At 52.2% G+C, this 20,705-nt stretch overlaps 1 protein-coding gene across 3 annotated transcripts in view; it reads left to right on the top strand.

Annotated features, from left to right (window-relative positions):
* Window positions 1-20,705, top strand: part of PLEKHG5 (pleckstrin homology and RhoGEF domain containing G5) — a 100,431-nt gene that overhangs the window by 16,519 nt on the left and 63,207 nt on the right. The window contains exon 1 of one of the 3 annotated variants that reach the window (XM_039509447.1): window positions 1,482-1,590. The exons of 1 other annotated variant lie outside the window; for it this stretch is intronic. Coding sequence is in view for 1 of the 2 variants with exons in the window: in XM_039509438.1 (XP_039365372.1) it covers window positions 5,777-5,909 (133 nt within the window). In the remaining variant the exon portion in view is untranslated. Of the gene's footprint in view, window positions 1-1,481; window positions 1,591-5,745; window positions 5,910-20,705 lie in introns of those variants that run through there. One more of the 3 variants, XM_039509438.1, reaches the window with a different exon arrangement.

Here is a 20,705-nt window from a genome sequence, read left to right as displayed (position 1 = left end):
GGCTAAAAGAAAAGCTTGTGTATTCTGCCAGGATGGGTTGAACTGAGAGGGATTTGGCTCTTTTCAGTGGCTGAGTCTGTATATGGAAAATGTGGTTTGATGGAGACAAACCTACAATAAGAAGTCTGGGGCAATAAGCCAGAAATCAAGTACATTTTCTGCGGCATGGCTGAGCAGGCAAAGGATATGAAGGTGATTATAGAAAAATCCTCAGAAGCAGCCAGGCCATGCTATGGTGGAAGTAAGAGAGCCGGATTGTGGGAAGCTTAAGGGCGGGACAGTGAATGGAAGGGGAGAGGTTTTGTTAGGAGTGTGGGTAAACTGTGCAGGGCTTCTCAGAGCCACACCTTCCAGAATTCCCATACTAACCCCAGACTTCTGGGGATCGCTTTCCAATACACCCCAAACTCCCCCTGGCATATCCTCTGATCTGGTAAGTCCTCTCCTTCCCTTTGAGTCACTGTGGGCTGTTGGCCATTAAGACCTTCCTGTGCTTTCAGGTTTCCTTGGGCTTGGCTGAGTCCCAGAATACAGTGTAAACTCTGGCCTTGTGGGAGTACTGGAGAATGAACACTGCAGACCATAGCTGGCCATCCTGCTAGACTGAGGCCTAGTGATCCCTGAGAAGGGACATTAGCAAATGTACAGGTGGGGACAGAACAGAGCCTTGGGTTGGGGAGGAGGGATGCTTGTCAGAACTGATCTGAGTCTTAAGCATGGAGCGTAGGCTGACAGGTCTGTTTTCCAAGGTGGCTTGTATGTTGCACAAGTTGGTGCTTGGCTCTCGCTTTGTATACAGTATGGTGTCTGGCTTGCTTTGTCAGAGGAAGTTTCCTTGCCCTTGGCTGAGATGGGACAGCGCAGGGCATGCAGGAGGGGTTAAAAGCGAAGGAAAATCTAACACGGCTGAGCTGATTAGCCTCCGAGACCAAATTAATTCCTCACTGAAGCTGACACCTTGTGTGTCCTTTTCTTGGGACTTATGTAAACTGCTACTAATCTATGGCTGTCTGGGAGTGACCCTGGTGATACCCGCCCCCCAAAGCCAGGGCAGCAGTGTAATGCACAGCAGATGGGTGTGCCGAAACAAGGATGGTGCAAAGATAGAAGGGGGGGTGGGAGGCTTTTTTTTCTTTTTTTTTAAACATCTGTTTGATTTTGTGTCTGACTCCCTCCTGCTGAAGGTAAGCAAATCCATTGCACCTGCCTGGTAGCATTCAGAGTCTCACCTTTGGTCTCATGCACTTTCTCTAAGGTGAGCGTTTGGAGCTGGCACAGATACTGGAGCACATTGCAGGTAACATGATGAGAAAAACAGAGGAGATCAGGGAAGTGTGACTTAAGTTCAGCTGCAAACATTTCGGCTCCATAGGCAATGGGGTCATGGAGAGCTCTGCCCAGGTGTCATGACAGGATGGTCTGATAGTCTCAGCTTAAAGGCTGTATGGAAAACTGGCCTTCCCTCCTCCTCCCACCTGAAACCTTCCAGGAAATTGTATTTTTTGCCTGCTTTTCATGCAGTTAGCCCAAAGCAGAGATGCCCAGACTTTGGCACTGAGGGCTGGATTGGCAGCTTGCCAGAAGCCAGAGGTCTGTGCCTAATTTACATGAATATGCATAATAGTCTTGCTTTTATGTGGTGCTTCCTTGTTCCTGGATAGAAATTGCTTGTTGGCTGAGTCCCCAGTCAGCAAAAAGCTACAGCTTAATCAGCTTGGTATTTGCCCCGCGTTATAAGGAGGGGACAGCTGTGAGCCTCATCTGGCCCATGAGCTGCATTTTTAGGTAACCCTGGGCTTGGAGCATCTCTTCAGCTGCAGCCTAGGCTTCTGGGACTTAGATGCTGAAGTGGAGCATTGATAGACAGTTACATGTGCTTTGCACCAACTTCCCTGTCAAAGGGTGCACTCAGAACAGGCCCTGCTGCAGGTTGACTACTAATTGAAATGGCAGAGAGCAGTTTCTGCATGGTTGGCTGCAAGTCGGCCTGACCTTCCTGAATTTTCAGTGGTGCTGGTACAAGACAGTATCTCTGGACATGGCTGTGGCCTCCCCTGGGAGAGTGGGCCAGCAGGGGAGAGCAGAGCAGCTGGAGAGAAGGGGGTGAGGGTAGCAGTGACTGCAGGATGTCAGTATGTGCTACATGTCTGTCCATGTCTGCCAGTCCACAGAGGATGTGAGAACGCTACAGCTCCCAGCGACAGGCTGTCATCCTTTAGCTCAGGCTGTCGATGCTCCTGCTTTGAGCGCTGGAGCATCCAATAGTGGGTCACAACCAAGCGGGCCGCCATCGCTCATTACACTCTAGACATATGTCCTGGAGGCCTTGGATATGCTCACAGACGCTTTGAGCTTTGCTCGGTGGTGTCTGCGCACACCAAGGAAGTGTCCTCTCTTGTGCAATTAAGCTCAGCAGCAGCGGCAGGTCGCTGGCTGCTCGATGCCTGTGCCCACAGCTACAACTGCTCCTGTGCTTGGCTTGTTCCAAACCTTGCTTCAGCCCTGGTCCCCTGCTTGGTTCCTGACTCTGGCCCTCGGTGCTGTCTGACCGCTCACACCCGGGTCTGTGACAGCTGGTGAGCAGGGGTGAAGTGAGCCAAACAGCCTGTGTTACAGGTCCCAGCTAGGAGGACTGTACAGTCGAACGGAGCAGCAGGTACAGTACAGGGCAATGCAAACGGCGCACAGGTCCCCGAGAGAGACTCAGAGCCAAAGCTGGGTACGGGCAGTGTAAGGGAGTGAATCTGTCACATGGGGACTGTATTTTGAAAGGTATTATCTGGCTTCTTGGCGCTGTGCTGTCCTCCCAGCTCTGTTCCACCCCGTCACGTGCTCAGAGGGGCTCTCTCTAGAGTTTCTTTAAATTGCTTTTCCAGAGGTTTCTGGAGCATTGAGTAGCACACAATACATACGCTTAGGTGGGAAGGGAAGGGTACAAACTTCAGGCACTCCAGAGATCTAAGGGGCAGTCAAGGATTCTTAAGTGTGAAAATGTCCCCTCCTCTTCATTTCCATTGAGCATCTTCAGATGCATTCTTATAGCCTTGCCTTGTGGCTTTCCAGAGGGTCTCCCTGCAGAAAAGTGCAGTCTGTGGACCCAAGTCTTTTTCTCTTTGCTGCTGCAGTTTTTAAACCCTGCACAAACCACTCCTGTTTGCTTGGGTGGGGATGGCGGAATTCCATTGTGTGCATCAGGGTGAATTGGAATAGATTTTTGCCAGTCTTAATGCTTGACTTGTAACCAGGTGTCTGAGTTCCGGGTGGGCATCAGGAGCACTGGTGAAATGTGCTAGCTCCCAAAGCCTCTGGTTTAACCATTGTTTTTCTGGGTTCTCCCCATTGACAGTGACTCGCAAACCCGCACGTCTCTGCCCGGCGCCAGGCTGTGTCTGCCACTGCCTTTCCGTCATCACGGCTGAAAGGGGTTATTTGAAATAAGTGCACCCACTGGATCTTCCAGCCGATGTTTTTCTTGGGGCAGCTTCGTGTTGCCATGAGCTCTTCCAATGCCGTGGCGCCTACTTGGGCAGTTATGACTTAAGGATTGTCAGTTTTTTCCACCATGAACCAGTATTTGAGGGATTTAGGACTCAGCTGTTTCAAATTGAAGCAGATGGCAGTTTGGCTTGTTGTTTCTCACTCTAGTGTGTGTGTGCTATAGTCTAGCTATGAACTGAATTGCCTTGTGTCTGAGAGTCTCCTCGCTCTTCCCTTTCCTTGGGAGTAGGAATCTTCTGGCTCTGTTGACAGGAGTATCTTCTGCCTTGACTTTTCAAACTCCCTTCTCAGTAGCCTCCAGCGTGTGCACATATTGCTGCCTGCCTTACCTTACTGAATGTTCAAAGGAATGGGAGCACATCACACTTTCTTTTTAGATAGCCCCGCTGCCTCCTGGTTTGTTTCAGGATCCATTTCAAAACTGCTCTCCTCACTTTTCAGACCCTCCATGCACTTGTTCCAGCAGATCTCTCAGCTCTTGTCTCTGCTGGTCCAGTACTGACCTGCTATCTGTCCCTCTGCACATTCTGACTTGGATGCAAGAGCTTTCTCCTCTGCAACTCCTGCACCAGGGATCACCTCTGACCTTCCATTTCATTTTAGATCTGCACCTCTTTATGGAATGCAGCTTCTATAAAATGGGAAATTTCTATACGCTTATTTAACTGGAACCAATGTAAATTTATATTTAAAAGGTACCTTACAACTGAATTGTTCTTTTTAAAATGCAAATGGTCTGTAGTTTGCAATAAGATTCTGGAATATCCAGTTTTATTTACCCTAATGTATTGTACCTGGAACTCCGTAATTGCTTGTCTGGAAAGTCTGAGCCTCATGAGGTGAATCTTAGTGCACTCCTGACAGCTGTGTGTATGGCCCCATCTTACAGAGGGGCACCTGAGTCACATAGTTGAAATGAGTTGTCAGAGGGTCATGCAGGGAGTCAGTGGCAGAGCTGCCATTAGAGCTCAGACCTCACTGCTTCTCCTGGGAAAGACAAGTTCAAGGACTAGGCGTGATCTGGGTTGGTGTGTTTGCCACGCTTATCTGTAGTGTGTGACCCCCACTTGTAAGGGTAGCAGCCTCACGCTTATTACCTTTCACCACCGAGGTGTAAATTGGAATGTTGAGACTCAGGGTGACTCTGCCCCCCCTACCTCCAAGGAGCCATTAGGAAATGTGTATTGCTGAGCTTCATGGTCCAGCAGAAAATTCAGCAACCAAACAAAAGCAAGAGACTCTGCTCCCTCCTCCCTCTCAGATCCTTCCTGTGGTGCTTTAATTGCTCGGATGAGCTGTGTAGCGAGACAGCCAGCCAGAAGAGGGAGTGGAACCAGTTCACCAGAGTGGAAAAGCAGGCCTGTCCCCTTGATTATTCAATGGCCTCACTGCCTGAGGTCATGGGCACGTTCTCTGCATGTTTGGATTCTGCTTGATCCCAGGCACCCTCCTTGTAGCCAGGGTGGGGCAGGTCTCCGGAGCTGCTAGTGGCTGATTCTTCAGGGATGAGCCAGAGGGTGAGTTACGCTGGAACCCCTTTCTCTCTCTTCAGAGGCTAAGCATGCTGCCTCCATCTGGAAAACCCTTTTGCTGGGAATCTGTCCATTTCAGTCACTGATCCTTCCATTAGTCATACAAGCTACTGCCTCCAGTCCACCAGCCTGGCACCAGACCAACTTTTCAAATAGCTACAAATTGTCAATGGGTTTTATTTATTTATTTATTTATTTGGTAATGACGCGGATGTCAAAGCACCCGTTGTTTGTGCCCGTCAGTTGATGACGATACTGTTGGGTTTGTGGAGTGAGCTTCCTTTGAGGAAGGAAGGTGCCGTAGTAGGATTTTGGGGGGGGACACATTTTTCCCTTTGAAAACTTTTTGTAACAGCAGAATTGCTGAACAGCCCTGTTCTTTCTAGTGATTAAAATAATCACAAATGTGTCTTGTCTCCTCAGCTGAATTTCTTTCATAGATGATGGAAAGTGAAATTTGTGAAATGTCTGTGGGAGGCTGAAGAAAGGCCCTTTGTCTGCCCCACTGCACAGAGCATTGGTCCGTTTCTAGTAGCACCCTCTGCCACCCCAGAATTCCCATTGCTCAGGATGAATGCAGCACTTGTCCATACACCAGGACCTGCTCCTCAGAGCTGAAGTCTGGCCGCCTCCTGCTAGTCCCACGATGCCGAAACATGTTGCGGGCACAGTTCCACGCAGCTGAGAGCTAACAGCAAAGGCAGAAATACCGACTGCTTCAGCAGACCTCCAGGTTTCTCTTCAGTATGTTTCTGTACTGGAAAAAGCGGGGCACATATGAGCTGGAAACTCTCCCGACTGCTCTGAGGGAGCTGGAGTATGGGGCAGTGGAACGTTTCTCCTGGAGCTCCACTCTGGATATTACTGAGGATCTTGGTGGTAGGTCAAATCTGCTGTGTGTGTGGAAGGCTCATGCTAGACAGGGGCTGAGGTCACACAGCTAGTGTGTGCACTGCTGTTCTAATTGTGCACAGCCAGCCAGAAACTGTGCAGACATATTTTCAGCTTACAGATTAAATGATCACTGGGAAGGCTGAAAAGTAACGATGCTTTTCCCCTTCTAGGATGTGTCTCTGTGCAGTCGTGGTGGGGTGAAAAGTCCTAAAACTAAACAAGCTGGTTGCTGGGCTCACGTTACTAAACAGAGGAGAAGGGATTCTACTCTTACGGTGATGCAGCAGGATCTGCCTCCCCCGATAACATGAATTCTGGCTAACGTTGGGAATACCCAGGCTCTTAGAGCCTGTAAGCTGAGATGGGGTGGTGAGCCCAGGAGTTCCCGGCCCAGCTCTAGGCAGGGTTGTTAGTTCACATCACTGTCTGCAGGTGTAGGAGTGTGGCTGCAGCTGGCTTCCCAACTCTTACATCCCCCGAAGCTTTGGAAGGGTTGGGTGTGCTATAATTTGGGGAGGGCAAAGGTCACTCCCCAGTGCAGAGGATGGTATATGGAGCCTTTCACCTCAAGGTCTTTAAAGCCAGTCTGGGCTCAGGTCGGTCGAGGCAGTTGCTGCCTTCTAATGGGCTGGTTGGTGGATTGTGTGACGGGTGCGGGTTTGGCCTCAAGGCGGCTTCTCCGGGGAACGTCTCACCTACTTGATGCACAGTGGCAGCCCTGACTGTTCATGCATCTCAGTGCGGTGGGCACAGAATGTGTCCGATCACGTCTCCTCAGTCGGGGGCAGGGCAGCCTCAAACGGCACTGCTGAGTTAGCCAGGCTGCCTCAGCTGGGGGGCAGAGCATGGAATGAGGCAGCAGATTCATGCTGGGGTTCAGGCCTGGCTTTAGCAAGTGCAGGGGTGTCACGCAGGCCCCGGGCGCTGCTCTGGAGCTGCTCCCCACCAAGCCAGGCAGGACTCTGGGAGCCTCCTCTCCCTCGGAGCAGCCTGTCTGCAGGGCAAGAAGCTCCCACGGCTTCACCTCCTGGGTCTCTCCTTGGAGCATTCAGCATCCTCTGCCCCTCCGTGCGCTTCCCCCAGCGAGTCCCCCCAGCGGGGTCCTGGGGAAGCCAGGGGATCCTGCACCCCCACTGCGCAGTCAGACGTGACTCTCAGCCAGCCAGGGACACAGAGGTTTATTAGATGACAGGAACTCGGTCTAAACCAGAGCTTGTAGGTACAGAGAACGGGATCCCTCAGCCAGGTCCATTCAGGGGCCCAGTGAGCCAGACAACCCCATCTGCCCTCACTCCTCGTCCCCAGCCAGCTCCAAACTGAAACCGCCTCCAGCCCCTCCTCCTCTGCTCAGCTCCTTTCCCGGGCCAGGAGGTCACCTGACCTCTTTGTTCTCCCCCACCTTTAGCATCCCCTTGCAGGGGGGAAGGGCCCAGGCCATTAGTTGCCAGGAGATAATGTGTCAGCCAGAAACTGAGGCACCCACACAGTATTCAGAGGAAACATTAAGAACAGTCCCAGTTTGTCACATGGGGCCCGATTCGTACTCGCCCGGCGGCACTTCAGCAGCGGGCAGGGGTGAGCTGCAGACGGTTCGCAACGCGTGAACCATTTGCTAAAGTTAGACGCCGGACAGAGAACCGGATGCTAAAGTTCTCTGTCCGGCGTCTAATTTTAGCAAACGGTTTGCGCGAACCGTTGCGAATAGGGTGACCAGACGTCCCGATATTTGCTTGTTTGTCCCGTGTCCCGACCAATGTTAGGTCGGGACACTGGGCAAACAAGCAAAGGCTCCGGAGCCCAAAAGGGCTCGCACCCTCCCCTGCCCCGACTCCGCACCCTCCTTCCCCCATTGGATCCCTCCCCAAATCCCCGCCCCCTCACTGCCCCATTGGCTCCCTCCCCAAATCCCCGCCTCTTACCAAGCACGCCATGCCCAGGAGACGCAGGGGAGCACAGAGTCGGGGTGAGTGTGAGTCCGGCCTGGCACCTGGAGGGAGAGTAGGGGGGCGGCCCTTCTCCCTACCTGGACAGCGGGACTCGGGAGCAGCCACTGCTGCAGCTCCCACTGCCGCGGGGGGGAGGACGTGACCAAGCACGTGGCGCCCGGGCCCGAATCTGGGCCTGCTGCGGGGACCCAGCAGCGCGCACGCTGCGCCCAGCCCCTGGCCAGTCGCGTCTGGGCTGGCTGCCCAGCTGGTGCAATCCCGCGGCGGAGGCATCGGCAGCCCAGCCCCGTTCGTTCCCCTGGGGGGGCTGGGGCCTGCTGCCCCTATTCCGGGGCCGCCCGCGGCATTGCACCAGCTGGGCAGCCAGCCCAGACGCGACTGGCCAGGGGCTGGGCGTGCCCGCTGGGTCCCCGCAGCAGGCCCAGACTCGGGGGGTTCGTGGGCGCCAGAGCTGCAGCCGCCGAGCCTGGCCAGCGGCCGCTTCCTCCCTCCGCGGCAGTGGGAGCTGCAGTAGCGGCTGCTCCCGAGTCCCGCTGCCCAGGTGGGGAGAAGAGCCGCCGCCTGGCCCTGCAGGCCACCCCCTACTGGCTCGGGTGGAGCTAGGACAGTAGCCCGGGGTCCCCTCTCCGTCCCTGGCGCGTGTGGGGGGCGCCGCACGGCCGGGGCGGCATCGCCGTCCCCGCGCCGCCCGGCTGTTGAGCGCCTGCAGCTCCCCTCCTGGAGCCTCGCCCGAGCACCCGGCCCTGCCGTGCAGAGAGCGTGCGGCGCCGCCAAGCCCCGCTGCCGCGCCTGACCTGGCCGTTCCCGGGGGGGGGCGCCCCTGGAGAGGGCTCGGGCCGAGGGCGCGGTTAGCTCCGCCGCGCAGTGTGACCCTGCCAGAGGAGTAATGCGCAGGGACTCGCTAGGGCCCGGTGCCGGGCCAGGAGTTGGCAGCAGCAGCCTTTCTCCTACTTTACTGCGCCTAGTGAGAGCACCACCCTGTTCTCAGAATGGAGCCTATGTACCAAGCATCAGGGGGCAGTGGGCATCATCCTCTTCTAAGCCAGGGCAACCAGTGTCTGACTCTAGCGAGGGACAGATCTACCTCAGCAACAGCTGTGTGAAGAGGCTGCTGGAGATTATAGAAGGGTCTGAGTTTCTCAGGCTGCAGGTGGAGGGAGGTGGCTGCTCTGGATTCCAGTTTCCTGGATTTCCTTGGACACAGTTATCAATCCTGATGACAGGTTGTTTGAACAAGGTGGTGCTCGTGTTGTTGTGGCTGTGGACAGCTTGGCCTTTGTGAAAGGTGCAATGGTGGATTTCAGCCAGGAGCTAATCCCCAACTCATTCCAGGTGGTGAGCAATCCACAGGCTGAGAAGGCTGCTCGTGTGGAACATCCTTCTCTGTCAGACTCTGAGTGGACTCCTCCTTGGGTGTTGCTTGGGTGGACATTGAGCCAGAGACTGTCCTCAGCATTGTCTCCAAGGGTTTCTCATTTTGCTATTTTCTCAGCTTCCCCAGTTGTCCTCCTCAATCTGTTATACAGTTACTGCAAATATCCCCGTTTGCCTATTTGAACTGAGTCTGCAGCCAAGACCTATAGGGCTCTCCCTCCAAGGGTTTGAAATAGGCTTTAAATCCCACACAAAAGCATCTTCTGTCCTCTATGAAGCTCCAGGAACTGCTGAATATAATGAGTGGACGAACATCCCTTAAATCAGAACTTTTTATAGGGAACCCATTGTTAAATCAGAACTTTTTATAGGGAACCCGTTGTTAAGATTTTGGCAACTCATCACTGGCAGCGGGTCCTTCACTTACTCCGGGTCTTCGGCGGCATTTCAGCGGTGGGTCCTGGAGTGCTGCTGAAGACCCGGAGCGCCGCCGGGTGAGTAAAAATTAAAAAGGTGCCGGCGCGGGGCCCCGTTCCGGGGAATCGGGCGAATTGGCCTAAAGCCAGCCCTGCTGGGGTTAGTGAGTTATTACTGGGGTTCAGGCAGCCTGGGCTCCCTGCCTGGAATATAAGAATGGCCAGATTGGCTCAGACCAAAGATCCATCTAGCTCAGTATCCTGTCTGCCGACAGTGGCCAATGCCAGGTGTCCCAGAGGGAGTGAACCTAACAGGCAATGATCAAGCGATCTCTCTCCTGCCATCCATCTCCACCCTCTGACAAACAGAGGCTAGGGACACCATTCCTTACCCATATTGGCTAATAGCCATTAATGGACTTAACCTCCATGAATTTATCCAGTTCTCTTTTAAACCCTGTTATAGTCCCAGCCTTCACAACCTCCTCAGGCAAGGAGTTCCACAGGTTGACTGTGCACTGTGTGAAGAACTTCCTTTTATTTGTTTTAAACCTGCTGCCTATTAATTTCATTTGGTGGCCTCTAGTTCGTATATTATGGGAACAAGTAAATCACTTTTCCTTATTCACTTTCTCCACACCACTCATGATTTTTATAGACCTCTATCATATCCCTCCTTAGTCTCCTCTTTTCCAAGCTGAAAAGTCCTAGCCTCTTTAATCTCTCCTCATATGGGACCCGTTTCAAACCCCTAATCATTTTAGTTGTCCTTCTCTGAACCTTTTCTAATGCCAGTATATCTTTTTTTGAGATGAGGGGACCACATCTGTACGCAGTATTCAAGATGTGGACGTACCATGGATTTATATAAGGGCAATAAGATATTCTCTGTCTTATTCTCTATCCCTTTTTTAATGATTCCTAACATCCTGTTTGCTTTTTTGACTGCCGCTGCACACTGCGTGGACGTCTTCAAAGAACTATCCACAATGATTCCAAGATCCCTTTCATGATAAGTTGTAGCTAACTTAACCCTCATAATATTTTATGTATAGTTGGGGTTATTTTTCCTAATGTACATTACTTTACATTTATCCACATTAAATTTCATTTGCCATTTTGTTGCCCAATCGCTTAGTTTTGTGAGATCTTTTTGAAGTTCTTCAGAGTTTGCTTTGGTTTTAACTATCTTGAGCAGTTTAGTATCATCTGCAAACTTTGTCGCCTCACTGTTTACCCCTTTCTCCAGATAATTTATGAATAAGTTGAATAGGATTGGTCCTAAGATGGCCCTTGGGGAACACCACTAGTTACCCCTCTCCATTCTGAAAATTTACCATTAATTCCTACCCTTTGTTCTCTGTCTTTTAACCAGTTCTCAATCCATGAAAGGATCTTCCCTCTTATCCCATGACAGCTTAATTTACGTAAGAGCCTTTGGTGAGGGATTGTCAAAGGCTTTCTGGAAATCTAAGTACACTGTGTCCACTGGATTCCCCCTTGTCCACATGTTTGTTGACCCCTTCAAAGAACTCTAATAGATTAGTAAGACATGACTTTTCCTTTACAGAAACCATGTTGACTTTTGCCCAACCATTTATGTTCTTCTATGTGTCTGACAGTTTTATTCTTTACAGTTGTTTCAACGTCGGATTCAGCTTGGCGCTGAAGGTAACCTGGTGTGCAGTGGCTGTGATAGGTGCCCTGTAGATACCGTTGGATATTTTGATCTTTGTCTATAGGGTTTTTCAAAATGACATTTCAACTGCAAATAAAGTGTATTATCTGCATAGCACATGGCAAAGCCCAAAGGAAAAGGGAATTATCAGAAAATGGACTAACCTGGTTACTGATTTGAATCCAGACCAGGTCTGTAGTGACTGGAAGTCAGTGTCTGTGTGGCCTATAGGAAAGTACTCAGAGTGGCTGAGCTGGAAAGATGTCCTGCAGGGCAAAAGCACTATGGGTAAAATTCTCAAACTCTTCCTTGTCCCATATTCAAAAGTGACTCAGGAGCCTAAATCCCCAGGCAGGTATTACCCCTTGGTAGTGGGTGGGGGCAGGTACCTGCTCTGGGGTGCCCATGCAATACCTCCTCTAGTGGTAGATGAGGAACCTCAGTCTCCAATGCTGTTGGGACTGCACCTTTCCCGGGTGGACTGTAGGTTGTCTGTGTGCTGCTCTTCTTAGCTCCCACCTCCAGGTGCTGCTACACCCTGGTCCTTACCTTGCAGTGTCCTCACTCCTCCAGTCCTGTTCTCACTGTCGGTGCCACGTTGGCATAGCGCTCGCTCCAGAGGCAGGGCTAAGTACAGCCATTCCCACACTTGGCTACTGTTAATAGAGACGGATTGCACTTGGCCTCTGTGCCTGTCTAACTTGTTGCATAAATATTCGTGTTCAGTTCAAACAAATATTTAGCTGATAGTAAGTTATTGTGTTGTTCTGTGATGTAAATAAAGTTGGTTGTGACAAATGCTTTTGCCTCCCAGGGCAGCAGAGGACCTAGCGCTCGGTGGCCCTACCATCATTTCACTGCTGAGTCACCAAGACAGCAGCAGTGTGATAAAATAAACAGCCATTTGGCTTTCAAACAATAGGTGAAAAATCATCATCCCTGGGACAGGAGTTGCATGATGGTGAAATGCTTTCCAGGTCACCGTGCTCTCAGGACCCTTTCTGCCCTCGGTTGGTATCTAGGGAACCGCCCACAGCCAGTGGCCATGCTTGTCTGTATCACACTGGGTGAGGGTAGGGTGACCAGACAGCAAATGTGAAAAATCAGGACAGGGGGTGGGGGTGTAATAGGAGCCTATATAAGAAAAAGACCCAAAAATCAGGACTGTCCCTATAAAATCAGGACATCTGGTCACCCTAAGTGAGGGGCTCTAGGTGGGAACCAGGAAAACCTCCTCTCCTGCCAAGAGCGAAGCTTGGGGTTCTCTGTTCAAGCTCTGAAACAGTTTGTTATGGTTACCAACAAATGAGCAGCCAGCGGGGCTCCGGATGCTGTCTGGGATCTGAGAGGCTCTCTGCTGAGGACTCCTGACTGGAACTTGGCATGTGAACGAAGCAGGGGGCTGTCTTAGGGTGTAACTCCCTGTCCTAGTTGCAGCCTGCTGACTTGGGATCATAGATACAGTTTTCTAAACTGTTTAATAGTCAAAGTTCCTCTGTTCCCTGTAAAGCAGAAGTAGTAAATCCTTGGGGCAGCGGGTGGCCGGGATGCAGGAAGGAAACTCTTTAATCTCCCTTCTCCTGCTCACAAGGCAGAGATGGGTTAAAACAGGTCCCTGAGTCTCCCTGTTTATCCCAGGGCTGCAAGTTTCCCTGTTCTTTGAGCAACTTTCTCTTACCCGTAGAAAAGGATTCCTGCCTTGCTCCCATCATTATTCCTAATAGGTCAAGTGAGATGGTAATTCTGGTGGGCCAGCCAATGGAGAGGCTGTTACTAGGCTGTCAGAGGCCCTGGAGATGCAGCGTGCACAGAGCGGTTATTGTGTTCTCCGGGGAATGATTGCAAAGTGTGGGCAGCAAAGCTTCACAGCAGGCACATTTCTCTCATCCTTCTCAGATACAGTAATTGGACTGGGCCCCGTCAGCAGCAGTCCCTCATCTGCTCAGCGCTGAGGGCTTCGCACCTGCTGGCCTTAGTCCTGACTCTGGAGTCCCAAGGCTCTCCCCTCTTGGCCACTTCTGCACGCCTGTTGGCCTCCTGTCGCCACTCCTGTGTGTTACGTACCCTCCTCTCCCCTCCAGTAGCCGGTGATGGTGTGTTCCGCTGTGACAGAACAGATATTTGGGCTCTGGTTTGAGGATGTGGAGCTTTGAGGGACTGGAGGGAGCAGGCCAGGTTCTGGGTGCAGAGGGGAGATGGTGCCTCCGCCGTAGGGAATGGGCTAGCTTTAGGCTGAACCACTGCTATGGGCGAGGGGCCAAGATGCCCCAAATTACTTCTTCCAAACAAAGAGTCCCATCTTGGAGATGCACTTCCACTTAACTGTGCACATAACCTCTCCCCTCACAAAGCAAACCCTGCCTGTTGGCACCCAGATGTGTCAGCCTCCTTGTTTCCCTGTGCCGACCCTGCTCCTACGCCTCTTCAGAACAGTGTCTTCCTCGGGTCCCTAGGGCCTGTCCTTCCATTGCAGAACTTGGCCGTTTTCAGCCCAGGCTTTCTCCTGGTCACCGCTGAGAGGGGTGGGGCTCGGAGCTGTCAGAAAATGGTGCGTAGTCCAGTTATATGTTTGCTGTCGTCTCTTCCTTAGGCTGGTTAGTTACACCTCCACAGCTGGGAACTAACTGCCTCTCTGGTTTCCGTAAGGCTCATAACCGCCAGTTTCTAGTCCCCAAGAGAGTACGCTGGTAGTCTGTGACCTGAGCATGGTGCCGGGCCCCCCTGCTGGTGGGAGCCAGTGAGTCCTGTTTGAATTTTGCAGAAAGAGGATTTGCCTCTGACAAGAAGAGCGTAGTGCTTATGCTGTGTTGATGCATTCTGCCCCTCTGCCGTGGGGGATCTCGGTGTGAGGAAGCCTCTCTGACGGAGCTAGCAGGTGAGGGAAGGCACCTGAAACCCAGACAAAGCTAGAGGAGTTCCTGCTGCACCTTGCAAGCAAATTGTCTGGGCTTATTTATAGGTGCAAATAGGTTTCTCAGCTCTGTGATGTTACCCTGCTGCCCCAGGCTGGAAACCGTAAATAAGCTCTTCCCACTGTGACCAGGGGCGGCTCTAGAAATCAGGCTGCCCCATTCAGCGTTGTGCGCTGTGCCGCCCTTCCCCGGTCCTGCGGCGGGTCCTCTCTTCCCGCGGCTCCGGTTAAGCTCCCGCAGGCATGCCTGCGGCAGGTCAACCGGAGCCCGGGAGGAGCGGACCCGCCGCAGTCATGCCTGCGGCGAGGGGCGGGGTCCCGCGGCTCGCTGACCTGCCGCGGGCATGCCGGCGGGCGCTCACCCGGAGCCGCGGGAAGAGGGGACCCGCCGCAGTCATGCCTGCGGTAGGTCCGCTCGTCCCGGGCTCCGGTGGACCTCCTGCAGGCATGACTGCGGCAGGTCCGCCAGCCCAGCCTCCCGCCCTCCCCGGCGGCAGGGGACGCCCCCTACATTTTGCTGCCCTAGGCACCAGCTTGTTTTGCTGGTGCCTAGAGCCGCCCCTGACTGTGACAAAAGGGACACAGGAGTCTGGAGTCCTAGACGCAGGCCTTGGCTGGGCAAAAGCTTGGGATCAGGGTGTGGGCAGCGTAGTCCTGCCGAACAGTAGCTCTCAACCTTTCCAGACCACTGTACCCCTGTCAGGAGTCTGGTTTGTCTTGCGTGGCCCCGAGTTTCACCTCACTTAAACTACTTGCTTACAAAATCAGACACACGCATACAGAAGTGTCACAGCCACACCCTTACGGAAAGACTGCTTAGGTTTTCATTTTTACCATGTCATTATAAACATTTATATTCCAAATCAATTGGAATATAAATATTGCGCTTACATTTCAGTGTATAGCATATAGAGCGTATAAACAAGTCATTGTCTGTGTGAAATTTTAGATTGTCCTGACTTTGCTAGTGCTTTTTATGTAGCCTGTTGTAAAACTAGGCAAATCTCTAGATGAGCTGATGTACCCCCAGAAGACCCCTGCATGCCCACAGGGGTGCATGTACCCCTGGTTTACAACCACTGCTGTAGAGGACAACTCGCCCTGTAACCGGAAAGGTGCGTCCAGCTATCTCCTGCAGGCACGGTAACACTGCTGCTAATTGTGGGCTTAGTGCTCCTGACTCAGGTAGTTGTGCCTCAGTGCTGGGCAGGATGTTACAGTGAGACGTGTTCCCTCTTGCCTCAGCATGTGGGACAAGGCCTTTGGTTTTCACTAGATATCAGCCAGGTTTATGAACCCCGCCCCTTTCTAGATGAGCAGTAATCATGCTAGTCTGACCCTCCTGAGGCACCCCGCTGGGAGCCGGGCTCACACGTCCATCCCAGACTCATTCCTACATGCTGGGCTTCCCATCCCTCCTGAAACTTAGTACGAGGCTCTGTAACTCTGAATAAACTGAGTCCTTGTGTGTGGCCAGAAATGGCCTTGCTCCTTGCCTCTCAAACGGGTCCCAGGGGATTCAGTCTCTGTTACTCAGAAAGCCCTCCTGGGGGGGTCGGGGTATGCACCAAGCACCACCACACCCAAAGGGAGCTGAGCTGCAGGATTTTCATATATGGCACAGACTCTCCACGGCGCCCTCACTGGAGTGATGGTGGCCTATGACTCTCGTAGGCTCTCCCAGCAGCCTGTGCCGAATCCAGTCTTCTCTTTTCCCAGTCATGCCATCACTGACCGCAATGGCTCCTTCTCCGCCAGCCCAATGAAAGCTGCCTAGGAGCTCAGTTCTGTTCAATAAACGTATCTGCTCTGGGCCCCTGGGGTGATTGTTGGAGGAGAGATGAGATTCCCTTTGCAGAGAGTGGGAGGAATTCTGAGCTACTGGCCTGGAGTTAGTCACCCTCTTTTGTGTTCAGTTTCACATTCCGTCCTAGCAGCCTTTGGAGAGACCACAGTCCTTCAGGAGAACATTGCCTCTCTCTTGTTTCTTCTCTCGTTAGCATCAACGATTCCCTCAAACTTTATAATGTTATGATGGCTAAATGAAGGCGCAATTAATTGCCCCTTTGTAGCTGATAGACGCCACTGCCCGTGGCCTGGGCCAACATGGGAGGGCCTGAACAAGAAGCTCAGGGGTTTCCCGGGATACTGATGGCAAGTGCAGAGGCTGGGGCGTTGTGTGTGTGCGATAGAAAGAGAGATAATGAGTTAGAGTAGTAGTGATGAGTGGAAGCTGGGATTCTTTTGGGCCCAGCAGTCGCAGGAAAGGCAGACATGGGATTCTGAGCAAGGAAACTCCCTGCTGCTGTTTGGGGAAAAAGACTTGATGTCCATGCTTTTTAAATAAACAGGATGGCACCAAGGAAAGATCTGACTCATAATCTGTTTCTCCTCCTAACGGAAACAACCCAGCAAGACCCAAGATATTGGCTGACTGCTGGGGCCAAGGGGCAGCAATAGGAAAAGAGCCAAGGTAAGATTTTGTTCCTGCAGAGACCGACTCCTGGAAGGAGACGGGTGTGCAGAGGTGGTGGATCATTTTCTTCCAATGAAATGAGGAACTTGCTCCTAATAGCAACGAGCTGAAACTTGCTCACAGGAACCCTAGAATTCAAAGCTTGCTTGTCCCTTTCAAACCTGAAAATTATGCTTGTGCAGGGCATTTGGTTCATGCCCTATGCCAGCCTTTAGGCTTCGGGGGACAATGATTGTTACTCTTGCGTGGCTCCCTCCATAGGAAGGGGCTACTTGTTCCCATTGGAAAAGGCCCAGTCATGGTAGCAAATTCCCTTTGAGAAATGCATTTGAATTTTCCATCTGGAATCAAGTATCAGAGGGGTAGCCGTGTTAGTCTGGTTCTGTAGAAGCAGCAAAGAATCCTGTGGCACCTTCTAGACTAACAAACGTTTTGCAGCATGAGCTTTCGTGGGTGAATACATAGCAACATAGGAAGAAATGGGGAAATCCCAGCATCCGAAGAAGTGGGTATTCACCCACGAAAGCTCATGCTGCAAAACGTTTGTTAGTCTATAAGGTGCCACAGGATTCTTTGCTGCATCTGGAATCAGTGACTGGTTCAGGCCTGTAAAGTCTCTTCCGCACCAATACCTAGCAACTATTTCTGAAGCTGTGTGCAGCAAGCAGGGGACCTGCTCCACTTGTCTCTCCTGGGTATTCATTGTTACATTTCCTGTTAACTCCCAGCACAGCTGCCAGAGGTTTCTCTTTCTTGAGAGAATTTACAAGTGCTGAATTGACAGCTCTGGGGCCACAAGTCCTCTGTCTGTTCACACTTCAGGGACTGAATGATGAATGAATTATTTTATCTAAGTCTCAAAGCTACTGGAAGGGGTGGGGGAAATGGATCCTGCTAGTGGAAACTGCAGTCTCGAGTTTTTACTGGCTTCACACAGAGTGGAATGGCAGCTGCCTTTGGCTGCAGTTGTTTTGCATATTCTGAAAGGACAGAAGGCAGTTTTTCTGCTGATGAAATCTTCCCGTGGTCTTGGCCTGTGTCCAACTCCCTCATTGGCTCATGCAGAGTCCTGGTTTTATTGGTGAAAATGAAGGTGAACAAGGAGTTTGTTTTAGCAACATAGGAAGAAATGGGGAAATCCCAGCAAACTTCCGGAATTCCTGCAGAATTTCAGGCTGCTCGTGTTCCCAGCTGGCACTAGTTAATCCCATGCCTCTCAGGGGAGCTGCTTCCCTTTAGAGAGGAGAGAGCTGCTTGCACAGATGGAGTGGTTTCCAGGTATGGGATGTGTGAAGTGGGAGGGGACTGGTACCTTTTCGGAGTACAGGTGTGAGGTTTCCAGCTCTCGGAGGAGCAGGACTTACCCGAATAAGCATTGGAGGGGGCCCTTTTCCCAGAAAAATTGTCAGATTTGTGCCTACCAACCAAAACAGAACAGGGATCTGTAGCAATGTGCAGAGTTAGTGCCTCCCGCCCACCCGACTAAACGAAATCTACAGGGAGCCCTCTCCACTGTGCCATTCTGCTGAGGTATAGGAGAGTTCGTCCCACCTCATGAGCTTCCTGCTGGCTCTTCTGCCCACTCTTTCCCCCAAGGCTAAGTATGTTCAAATGATCCTGCTCCCTTTCTGTGTCAATAGCAAAGCTCCCATTGGCTTCAGTGGGAGTCAGACCGGGTCCCACCTTTGCGGTGGCTATATCAGGTCCCAGGTTTCAGAGTAGCAGCCGTGTTAGTCTGTATCAGCAAAAAGAACAGGAGTCCTTGTCGCACCTTAGAGCAGGAGTCCTTGTGGCACATTTATTTGGGCATAAGCTTTCGTGGGCTAAAACCCACTTCATCGGATGCCTGCAGTGGAAAATACAGTAGGAAGATATATATACACAGAGGACATGAAAAAATGGGTGTTGCCATACTAACTATAGCGAGAGTAATCAGGTAAGGTGGGCTATTAGCAGCAGGAGAAAAAACACTTTTGTAGACAGGCACTTTATATTTAGCTTTTCCCTGGTCTGCTATTTATTGCCATTGTTATTGTTTCCTCTGTAAGCACCGTCTGCGAACTTGGCACTGCAAATTCACTGCTTGTGGGCACTGTGCCGTGAGTGCCACACACCGGCAGCGGCTTAGGAGGAAAGACCCAGGGGAAGAGCCTCCCCATTCCATACCTGTCAGGCAGCGCAGCCTGGTTCACAGAAGGCCTCATTAAACGGTGCTGTTCTCTGTGATCTCAGCTAAGTAACGGTGACACGGCTAGTTACTTAGGGTGATTAGTTCTGGGCAGGCAGTTTAACTTTATCAGCTTAGCCCAGATTTAGACTGTGCCTAATAACCCTAACTGGCTGGCACGTGGCCTGCATGACATCAGGTCTGAGCATCTAGAGCCCTCCTGGTGCTGCGGTGTGTGACCCCTTCCAAGAGATGCCACTGGCCGGCCTGCCCCTGAAATCCTCTGCTGCTGGAAGCCAGGGGCAAAGCCCTGGGGTCCCTCTGACCCTGGAAGGCTGCTTATGTGACACTGCTGCCCTGAGGAGCCTGCTGCCATGGGCAGGAGAGATTTGCCTGCATCCTCTGCACCTCCACTAACCTGGTCAACGTTGGGCAGATTGAGTCACCAGCCTGTGGGTAGGTCTACTCAGGCTCCAGCCTGGCCTAGCGCACACCTGGCTGTTCCAATACTGTGTCCTCTGCATCCCGGTGCCAGTGCCATCAATCCTGGCTGACTGTAGCTCTTGCTAGGCCAGCCCTGGCTCTGCATTGCAGGGCCTGCTGAGCACGGAATTCAGGCTGTCAACACTGGGCTCTCTCTCCCTCTGGCTTCCTTTTCCTGCCAGCACCATCCTGTCATCTTGGATGGCCACTGAGTGACCCGGGCTGCTTTCCTGCTGTCCCATCAGCAGCAGTGCCATGCGATGCCATGATTCCTTCTGCTTGGCTGGACTGAGGGGAGCGATCCCGGTGTGCTCTAGGTTGCAGCCGAGATGCTGCCCCTTTCAGGTCCTCTGGGGCTGGCTAGGGCAGCATGCAGGTGCTAGCGCTGCCAGCTGCTGGTTATGAGCTGCCTCTGCTCTTCCAGCCTTCCCTAAACCCATGTTACCATAAGCCTCAAGGCTGATGCTGACAGGTACCCATGGCAGGGACCTACTGTTACACAGACACGTTGTTTTAATTTGCCACAGATCCATGGTGGTAGGATCTGAGCAATGTTGTGCATCCCCCTGCCCCTCCCACTGACCCACCCACCTGTGGCCAGTGTCTGGGCACTAGCTGAGCCAGGGCAGCCTGTTTCAGTATCTGAAATGACTTTATTTGGAGTGAACAACCAAAGGGCTGCTGTTTTAAAACTATGAAACATGGTGCATAAGAAAAGCATCACAATAGGATTTGTCTTAAAGACTAATTGAACTGCTTTGGATTAAAGCAGATTGTAAACCCATTCTGGGGCTCCCTTGCCAGTGGATTTAGGAATCTTTGTTACCCAGGCTTTATTCCTGGTGGTGACATTCTCTCATCAGAACTGTGCGTGGGTCTCTGCTCCACTGTCTGACTCCCTTATTCCCTGCACCCTCCAGAGACCGTGCGACGCTCCCCTCCGACAGCCCTGTTTGTCCCAAGTGCCGATAGCCACGTCTCTGCTGGCAGTGCCCTGCCATCCAGGGAGCAGGGCTGTCCCCAGGGGCTTGCTTCCTGCTCTCTGGCTCTATAGTGCTGACCCCGGGAAAGGTCCTTTGCCTGCCCAAGCCCTCACAGAGGGCAGACCGTTCTACATCACTGGCTGCCTTCCCTTTTGAGAGAGGGCTAGAGGGCTGAAATGCTGAAGCTGTGCTGAAACCTGTCTGAGTGCTTGGGCACTGATGCCAGGTCACCCCAACCCCTTCAGCAGGAAACCCTGTGGCCTGCCAGACTGGTCTCTTCTGGGCCTGAAAGTCTCCGAGTCCCCCTCCAGAAATCTTGCACTGTCCCTGTGCCATTATCTCGAGGG

The sequence above is a fragment of the Mauremys reevesii genome, linkage group 21 (assembly GCF_016161935.1).
Source record: "Mauremys reevesii isolate NIE-2019 linkage group 21, ASM1616193v1, whole genome shotgun sequence".
NCBI classification, from domain to species: Eukaryota; Metazoa; Chordata; order Testudines; family Geoemydidae; genus Mauremys; species Mauremys reevesii.
This window is presented reverse-complemented; position numbering and strand designations above follow the sequence as displayed.